A 10,053-nucleotide genomic window follows, 5' to 3' on the forward strand; every position below is an offset into this window, starting at 1 on the left:
ACATCAAACACATAGCTCAAATGTTCAATATGTTCATTTAAGTCCTTATTGTATACTAGGATATCATCAAAGTACACAACCATAAACTTGCCTATGAACGCACGTAGGATATGGTTCATTAATCTCATGAAAGTATTAGGCGCATTTGTAAGTCTAAATGACATAACCAACCATTCATAAAGTCCATACTTAGTCTTAAAAATAGTTTTCCATTTATCACCCATTTTCATTCTAATTTGATGGTATCCACTTTTAAGATCAATTTTACTGAAAATACATGAGCCATGCAACTCATCAAGCATATAATCTAATTTTGGAATGGGATGACGATACTTTACCGTGATATTGTTGATTGCCTTGCAATTAACGCACATCCTCCACGTCTCATCCTTCTTTGGTAGTAGTAGCACTGGTACTGTATATGAGCTCATGCTCTCCCTCATGTACCCCTTACTCATCAAATCCTTAATTTGCCTTTGAAGCTCATTTGTCTCCTCTGGAATACTCCTATAGGCTGGTCAGTTTGGAATAGCAACTCTGGGCACAAAATCAATCTGATGCTCAATACCTCTAATGGGTGGCAACTCATTTGATATCTCCTTTGGGAATACATCCTCAAACTCCTGCAATAACGAAGCAAGCAAACTAGAAAGAGATTGGTTAGTTTCATAAAGATTAAGATAAGATTCTTTATAGACAAAAAAAATCATAGGACGATCTCTTAAGAAAGCTCTCTTAACCTCACTCTCTCTTACATAGACACTCACTTTTGTCTTTCATTTTCTCTTTGCAGACTCTTCTTCTTTTTCACTTTTTTTTTTTGCTCATTTTCACTCTCACTTTTTTTTTTCTTTTTCACTTTCTTTTTTTATCACACTCATTTTTACTATTTCTTTTTTGGTTACTCTCATTTTTACTTTTTTTTTTTTAAGCAACCTCACTTTTCAGTTTCAGTTGGTCCTCATGGACATGTCTTGGAGTTAAAAGAGCAAGCTTGATTGTTTTGCCCTCATTTTTCAAAACTGTACATGTTGTTGAACCCATCATGTGTCACCATCCTATCATATTGCCACGGCCTCCCCAACAAAATATGGCTAGTATGCATAGGCACAACATCACAAAACACCTTATCCTGATACTTCCCAATTGAAAAAATAACTAACACTTGTCTATCCACCCTAATCTCCCCACAATCATTCAACCACTGCGATTTGTATGGTCTAGCGTGTTTTAAGGTTGGTAAATTCAATTTCTCAACCAAAGTAGTGCTATGCACATTAGTACAACTCCACCCATCAATGATCATACTACATACCTTGCTGTTGATGTGGCATCTAGTATGAAAAATGCTCTTTCTCTGTTGCTCTACATCATCCACATTAATGTGTATATTGAGAGCACACTTGGCAACAAGAGACTCACCTGTCACGGGATATTCCACTCCATCATCATCACTAGTATCAACCAACTTGTGCATCTCATCACTATCATCCTCACTCTCAGTCATCACCTCCATGTTGTCATGCATAATCATCACCCGTTTGTTTGGACATTGAGAAGCGATGTACCCTGAATCTAAACACTTAAATCATTTAATATCTCTATTCCTTGAAGGTCGAGATTCTACCTTGACTTTGTTGCTAGTTCACTTATCTTTTCCCTTAGGTGGTTCGGTCTTTCTCTTTGCTTCAGTTGAATCATTTCTATTTCATTTTGATTTTCAAGTAGTGCTAGAAACCAAAGTGTACCTTGCTGCCCTTTTGTTCTTTAGCTACCTCTCCACCTTCATAGCCATGTGCACCATGCCCTTTATTTCCACATAATATTGTAATTCAACTACATTGGTTATTTCCCTATCCAAACCACTAAAAACTCTAGCCATGGTGGCCTCCCGGTCCTCCTCTACATTAGCCCAAATCATCGCCACCTCCATCTCCTTATGGTAATCCTTCACACTCCTAGACCCCTACATAAAATTTTGCAGGTTTTGATAAAGGTCCCTATAGTAGTGGCTATGTACAAATCTCCGCCTCATGAGAGCTTTCAACTCTCCCTATGTCTCTACAGGGCTCTTATAATTCCTCCTCCTATTGGTCACTAATTGATCTCACCAAATAGTAGCATAATCAGAGAACTCAATCACCACCAACTTCACTTTATTCTCATAAGAGTAATTATGACAATAAAATACCAACTCTATTTTTTTCTCCCACTCTAGATAAACCTCAGGGTCAGTTCTAAATTGGAAAGATGGTATTTTCATTTTGATGCTCCCAAGATCTCTATCTACACCATCCCGACCCCTAGGTTTCCTTTAAGTCCTATTTCACGCCTAACTCTTCTATGTTTACCTGACCTAACTTCAGGTATTAGGTCTTCCTCATCCTCACCACGTCCTTCATTCTCATACTCAATTTCAACCCTAGGCTCACGTTACCTTCTATCCCTCTCACCTTGTAGATTTCTAATCGCTGCTTCTTAATGATCTATCATATCCCTCACTTCACCCAACACAAAGTTCAACCGCTCAAATTGTTGTTGCATGGCTTGCAACACAAATGATGAGTTATCTGCCATCCCCTTTGGTGATGAGTCACTTTAATGAGACATCGTAATGTGCTGCACAAAAAGAATGTTAGTGAAAAACTTCACACACTCCTTTACGTGTTTACACTCTTAATTGATTTTTTTCTCGATAATAGTCTCACACTCTCTTGCCTTTTACCTCAAGATTTTCCAGCTCAAATTCCTTAAGAACTAATTGAACTCAATCAAGACAATGCAACCTTGTTTGATTCCAACTAGTAATTTGGTCCTAGAAAAAAGAACAAGAGAAACACAGAATGAGTACAATGATACGAGAATTAAGGAAATTATACGAATGAAACAAGATACCAACTATAATGACGTATGCAGCTCATTTGATGATAAGGCTCAAGAAAAAAAAAATTAGGATTTCTATTTTTTTTTTGGCGATTTTTTTTTTCTTTTCACTAACTAATTTGATCACAATCAAAAGAATAAACAATTGACAAAACCCTAACAATAACTCAAAACCCTAGAGTAAGTGATATATGACAGCCCCTCTCTCTCTCTCTTTTATTTCTTTTTTTGTTTTGTTTTGTTTTTGTTTTTATTTTTGCAACCCTAATCAAAGAGCAAGGTAATCCTAATAAAAGAATAAGGAAACCCTAGAAAACAATGAAAAATTTAGCAGTCCTAAGATGAAGGAAACTTTTTTTTATTTTTATTTTTATTTTTGGTTTTTTTTGCAACTCTAATAAAAGAATAAGGAAATCCTAGAAAAGAATGAGAAATTTGGCAGTCCTAGGATGAGGGAAATTTCTACACATTTTTTTTTTTTTTGTAAGTAATGCAATAATTAAAAGATAGAATCAGACGTGATTGGAAATCGAGCTCTGAATACCAAATAATATAAACCTATGAGAATGTAATCCCTTGAACCCACAATCAATTTAAAAACTTAACCAAGAAAGTCAAAAATCAAGTCAAGGGATGAAGAATCTAGACCAGTTGAGAACTCATTTCAAGAACCTACAGTATATTAAAATCTATATCCGTTAAATAACCTGCCTCAAAAATCCATATTATAAGGAGAAACGCCACAAAAGTTGTGATTTACTTTTGATAAGTTCAAAAATTCAATCAAGAACAAGATGAGTAAACTCAACTCATAATGAAAATTCAATATTATCTAAAGAGAACTTATGTTGGATGGCTACAAAATATTTAAATACCTAAACCCAATTAACCCTAGGTTAAAACAAGATCCATTTTACCCAAAATGTCCTTGGATGAATAGTATCGCTGCAATAGTAACTCTTGAAACCCTAGTTTAACAAAATAAAACATATGTGGACTAAGTATCCTCAAGCCCGATTATTGTAGATTAATTCCTATAACTAATAAAATAAATCCTTTAAGTGATTTAAACAAATTGAAAGCCTTCAATAAGAATAAGCCCAAACAATAACTCTAAGTCATGTCTTCTACAGTTTGTATCAAGTGGGTCAAAACTAGTTATCCTTCTTTTAAGTCCATCTTAAGTATTGAGCTCTTGCTAGATTCATTCCAGGTGGATTGCACCAATCCTTGCATTACTTCCTTGATCTTATTGGCTCTTGATCTTGTAATTGACCTATTTGAAACTTACAAATGATCTTTAAGACTAGATTCATCTTGGTTCCCATCAGTATCCCAGTAAAATTTAGGAAAAGTAGTAAGATAAAGGTGGAGATTGACGGATTATAGTTTAGACTAATTTCGGTAGACAGAAGAATTTGTGACGGTGTGTGAGACCCATGCATTGTCTTCGTTTAGTCACAACGATCAGATCTAGAGGATCTTGTGGTGGTGAATCTGCTAGTACGATGCGTGCGGCGAGAAAAACTTCTGAAAGAGGAGGTGCATGAGACCCACACGTGGTTGTGGGCGATGCGTGAGCGTCAAGAGTGAATATTATCATGAAAACTGCTGCTTCTCTCTGAAGTATTTTAGCCTGAGAGCCTTCTTGTACTGCGCATGTCTCTCAGGTATTGTGAAAAAACTATAGAATAGACAAAATAATTAATGAAGTGGAAATAATTTTATAGATAAAATAGGTTGACAAGAGAAGAGGAGAATTCTCTCTGGCAAAAAAATCTGGTTTGGACTTTAGAGAGAGAGAGAGAGAGAGAGAGAGATTAGGGTGTTTTCATATGTGCCTTAAATTTTAGTACCTTGTATCCTAACTCAAGGCATCTTGTGCGTCCCATACCCATTTACTCACCGGTTCGTCATGTCGAGAGTTGTAATCAACCCAAATCGAGTTGATTTTGTACGTTATCGAATCGAGTTTATTCAAATAATTGAGTTGAAGTTTAAGTTAGCTACGTCGAGTCGAGTTTGAGGTGATTAAATTTAGAATAATTCTATTTAAGGTTCCAACACACCACACACTTTATTTATGTTTATTTTTTTTAATTTTTTTTATAACAAATATGTAGTGTATGTATAATAAGTAAAACAATTCAATTAATTTAATAAGAATAAAATAAAATAAAAAATAATTTTAAAAAATATAAAGTGTGTGCATGGTGTGAGATGATGAGTAATATCTCTATTAAATTGAAGTTCAAGCCAGGTTAGTTTTTATATAGGGAAGCCTGGGTTCCTCCTCTTTAAAAAATCAATTATTTAAAAATAAGTAAATATGAGATTTTTTTAATAATTTTTTTAGATAGTGATAGAGTTACTACTTTTTACTATCCATTCAATACTTATATATAGTGTATTTGAAGTTTTTGTTATTTTTTTATCATTTTCTTTTAAATATTTTCTTAACATCCTTAATTATTAAAAAAATTAAAAAAAAATATAATTTTATTAATAATCACTTCCTTAACTATTAAGTAAAATTAAAAATTAAAAAAATCAAATACAAAAAAAAAATACTAAATAGATAATACGAATAGTAACCCTATTATTATCCTTTCAAACAATATCTTAAATTTTTTTTTTTCTTGGACTATAGCCAAAGAACTTGCATCTTCCTTAATGTTTTTCGGAAAAATGATTTACACGTATCTTTCACAACATTTTTTATAACTATATTTTAAATAAAGAGTATTTTTACAAAATATCTTATAAAAATAACATCATTTTATAAAAATACTCTCATCTTATTATATTATTATGAAATATGTTATGAAAATATATTGTGTGAATATTATTACGAGTAGTGTTACTCACTGCTCATTCATACCGTTAGTTGCTTATGTAATTTTTTTATTTTATTTTTTTTTCACATTTTTTAATATATTTAAAATTTTTAAAAAATAAAAAAAATATAATAATACACTTAAAATCACTTTTTAATAATTAAATAATTTTTTTTTCTCACCAGTAAAGTAAAGCTGTCAAATATAGTGGGTATAGCAGCTTTTTCTTATCATTACTCATATTTTTTTACCCTCTGGGCATCTTTTGGGTTCCACTGATGGTACAAAATGCACGTGGTACCAATTGAACATTTATGATTAATAATTATGAATTTGGCTACCAACAATAGTCCTTTATACACGTTGTATTGATTGATGATAGTGATAGAAAAAGAATATAAAAACAAAAATGAACTTATAATAGTAAAAATTAATTAAATAAAAATTAAGAAACATAAAATCACAAAAATAAAATTTAGCATTTTCAAAACACAACAAATTCTATTTCAATTGTTATTATTTTATTTTTGTTTTCTGTTTATTATTAATTTTTTCAGTTTTTCAGTTTTTTTACTCTTTATCCAAACGTGGTATGCTGATTGTGTATTTTTTATAACTTTAAATGATCATTGTACATAATGATACCGTCTTCTCTCTATGGATGTGAGGCGGTGATACTGTCGTATCAGCATTTTTTGTCGATAAAGTTTTGTATGATATGTTACTGTCTCTTACTATTTATTTATTAATTTTTATATTTAATTTTTTATTTTACTTAATAATTAAAAAAGTAATTATTAATAAAATTATATATATTTTTTGATTTTTTATTAATAATTAAAAATATTAAAAAAATACTTAAAAAAATGATAAAAAATAAATTTTTTAAATATATTATAAATAATAAATAAATAGTAAAAAGATAGTAACCATATTACTACCTTGTCTGAAAATGGGGTTTGGTACGTTTAAAAAGTCTGAATAGCATTGCAATTTTCTTTTAAATAACTTTATTTATGGGATTAGTGCCTTGATAGTTTAGAAAGAGTATCCTGTTTAGATATAGAAATGATCTCATCTCATCTTATCATTATAAATTTTTTAAATTTCTATACAAAATATAATAAGTAATTTAATTTTTTAAAATCTTAAAATAATAATAATATTAAAAAAATAATATTCTAATAATATTTTATTTAATTTTTAATTTTCATCTAAAATCATCTCATTTCATCTTACTATTCAAACCAGCCCTAAGCGTTAGTTTGACAACACAACTGTTTTCAATTATTCTAAAATAATTTAAGATATTTTCTTTCCAAACATCACTAAAAAATAAAATATTTTTATTTTCAAATTTTTAAATTTTATCTAATCATTACAACTTTTTTAAACTCCGAAACAAAATACAAAAAATAATACTACTTTTTCAAATTCTAAAATAAAAATAATATTAAAAAATCACATTTAAATAATTTTTTAACTTTATAATATTTTGTTCAATTTTTTTCTTCTTTTAAAATTAAATAAAACGTATTAATTCAAATTATTTCGCTATTATTAATAGATATTTTAAGATATTTTAAGTATCTAAACGGATCCTTTGTTTCATAGTGGGTGTCTAAAAATTGGTTTTTTGCATTGAGTGTAAATAGTTGTCAAGTTGAGTATTCATTCAGTCCACTCGAAACAAACTATAGTTAAAATATTCTAAAATAAGAAATATTTAAGTCACAAAATGATCTTATAAAAATAAATTTATATATTAGATTATAAAACTATTTTAATTATAAAGTAGATCTAATATATCATATAAAACTACTTATTATGTTGGTTTATATTTATGAAATCTCATTGTTGATTGTAATACTCTAAAATATTTCTGGTTTTTTTTTTAAACAAGAAAACCTCTTCCTGTATTACCTCATAATTGGATCATTACAAATCCTATCCTGTAAAACAAAGGGGTAGATGCTCGTAGGCCCCCCTTCCACCCACACAGTTTCATCTATTACATTCAACCCCATTTTTGCAAACGAATGAGCTACTCTATTGCACTTTCTGTTTGTATATTGAATTGATCAATTTGGTCTATTTTGTAAAATCAGCTTAATATCATCAACTACTTGTCCATGCCACTCCCAGCAGCATTCCTTCCTATTTACAGCTTGAATGATACCCAATGCATCACCTTTGAAGATGACTTTGTTCCACTGCAGCTCAGCACACAACTTTAAAGCTCTCCATAGGGCTTGTAACTCTGCAACAACTGGATTACAGAGACCAGGATCAGAACCACATAGAGACAACATAACCTCCCCCACTTCATCCCTCACAATAATCCCTACCCCCTTCATTTTCTTCTCAACATCTAAACTAGCATCCCAATTCACCTTCACAAAACCACTCCTAGGTCCCTTCCACCTCACTTCTTCTTCCTGCCTTTCCCCTCCCTTGATAGCTCCATCCCCCTCTGAATTAGCTTCTATAAATCCCTTTAGAGTTCCTTGGGCTTGTAGAAATAGCTCAGATGGCCCCTTAAAAATATTTTCAAAGATAAACGCATTTCTCCGCCACCACATATTCCTCATCACAGTTGCCACTAAGTTTAAATCTTGTCTTGGTAATTTTTCTGTCAGCTTCAGCCATAGATCCATAAAATCCTCCTCCACTCCATGCCATTTCTGAACTGGGCTCTCTTTGTCTGCCCACACATCAGCTGCTGCATTACAGCTCCACAAAACATGGCAAATTGACTCATTTTCCCTTCCACAGACAGGACATAAAGGGTTTTCAATTACTTTTCGTCTATGCAGGCTCAGTTTAGTAGGTAGGCTGTTCACATTAGCTTTCCATATGAACATTTTCACTACTTCAGGAGTATTGAGCTTCCAAATTCTGTTCCAAACCCCTTTTTCCACTTTTGATTCTGAGGAGCACCCTTTCCCCTCTACCTCTTCTGGTTCTCTCCAGGTGGTACCCACTCTTTACACTATATGACCCATCCTTTGTAAAAGCCCATATTCTTTTGTCTGGTGCATTAGCTTGACTGACAGGTATACCACAAATGATATCAGCTTCCTTTTGTTAAAAAGTTTCATATACAAGTCTGAAGTTCCACCTTCCATTCAGTAAGAGCTCCTTTACTTTTGCCTCTTGACCCAAAATATTTCGAGGAGATTGAGTAGAGAACAAAATAGGTCTAGGTAACCACTTATCCTCCCAAATATTTACCTGCTCACCATTTCCCACCCTCCAAACCAACCCCTCCTTTAGTAACCCCAAGGAACCCCACATACTCCTCCAAATCTTTGAAGGCCCATATCCTAGTTTAGCATTCAACAGGTCAGTATGCTTGAAATACTTGTCCTTTAGCACTCTAGCAGCAACTGAGTATGGCATGTTCAACACTCTCCAGCATTGTTTTGCAAGTAGGGCAGTATTAAAACTTTGTAGTTCTCTAAACCCCATCCCTCCCTTTGATTTTGCAGTCCCCATCTTAGCCCAACTCTTCCATTGAATCCTTCTCTCATTTTGCTGAGAGCCTCACCAGAACCTGGCCATTAGAGCAGCTATTTATTTACATAATTTCATAGGTAGTTTAAACACATTCATGTGATAAGTTGGGACTGATTGCACCACTGCCTTTAACAAAATTTCTTTTCCAGAAGGTGAGAGGAAGTGATTTTTCCAGTTGCTGATCTTGTTCCAAACTCTGTCCTTTACACCACTAAAAGTATTGTATTGGGATTTCCCCACCATCACAGGTAAACCCAAATATTTCTTGTAGCTGTTTTGGATCCCTACCCCCACATCCATCCTAATCAATCTCCTTATTTCATCCTTAGTGTTTGAACTGAAGAATAATGAAGTTTTCTGCCTATTTAAACATTGCCCATAAGCTCTCTCATAGATGTCCAGCAACTCTTTCATCTTCATCCATTCCTGCCAAGAGGCTTGCCCAAACACCAAACAATCATCTGCAAAGAGCAGATGTGTTACCCTTATCCCACCTCTAGCAACTACGACACCCCTTAATTCTCCCTTACTTTCAGCATGGTTTATAAGGGTACTCAACCCCTCTGCACACAAAATAAATAGGTAGAGAGATAGAGGATCTCCCTGCCTTAAGCCTCGAGTTGGAACAAAAGTGTTACCAGGTTTTCCATTCACCAAAATAGCATAAGAAACTGATTGCACACATTGCATTATAAGGGCCACCCATTTCCCACCAAAACCCATCTTCACCATAACAGCTTTTAAGAAATTCCACTCAACTCTATCATATGCTTTTGAGATATCGAGTTTCAATGTCATACTCCCCTTCTTTCCC

The 10,053-nt window shown here is 32.8% G+C and overlaps 1 protein-coding gene across 1 annotated transcript; it reads right to left on the reverse strand.

The window, feature by feature from the left end:
• Positions 1–7,801: 7,801 nt before the first annotated feature.
• LOC108989915 lies at positions 7,802–8,584 on the reverse strand. The gene has a single exon (XM_018963681.1). The coding sequence runs from the start codon at positions 8,582–8,584 to the stop codon at positions 7,802–7,804; it is 783 nt and encodes a 260-aa protein (XP_018819226.1).
• Positions 8,585–10,053: the final 1,469 nt, after the last annotated feature.

The sequence above is a fragment of the Juglans regia genome, chromosome 2 (assembly GCF_001411555.2).
Source record: "Juglans regia cultivar Chandler chromosome 2, Walnut 2.0, whole genome shotgun sequence".
Classification (NCBI taxonomy): Eukaryota; Viridiplantae; Streptophyta; class Magnoliopsida; order Fagales; family Juglandaceae; genus Juglans; species Juglans regia.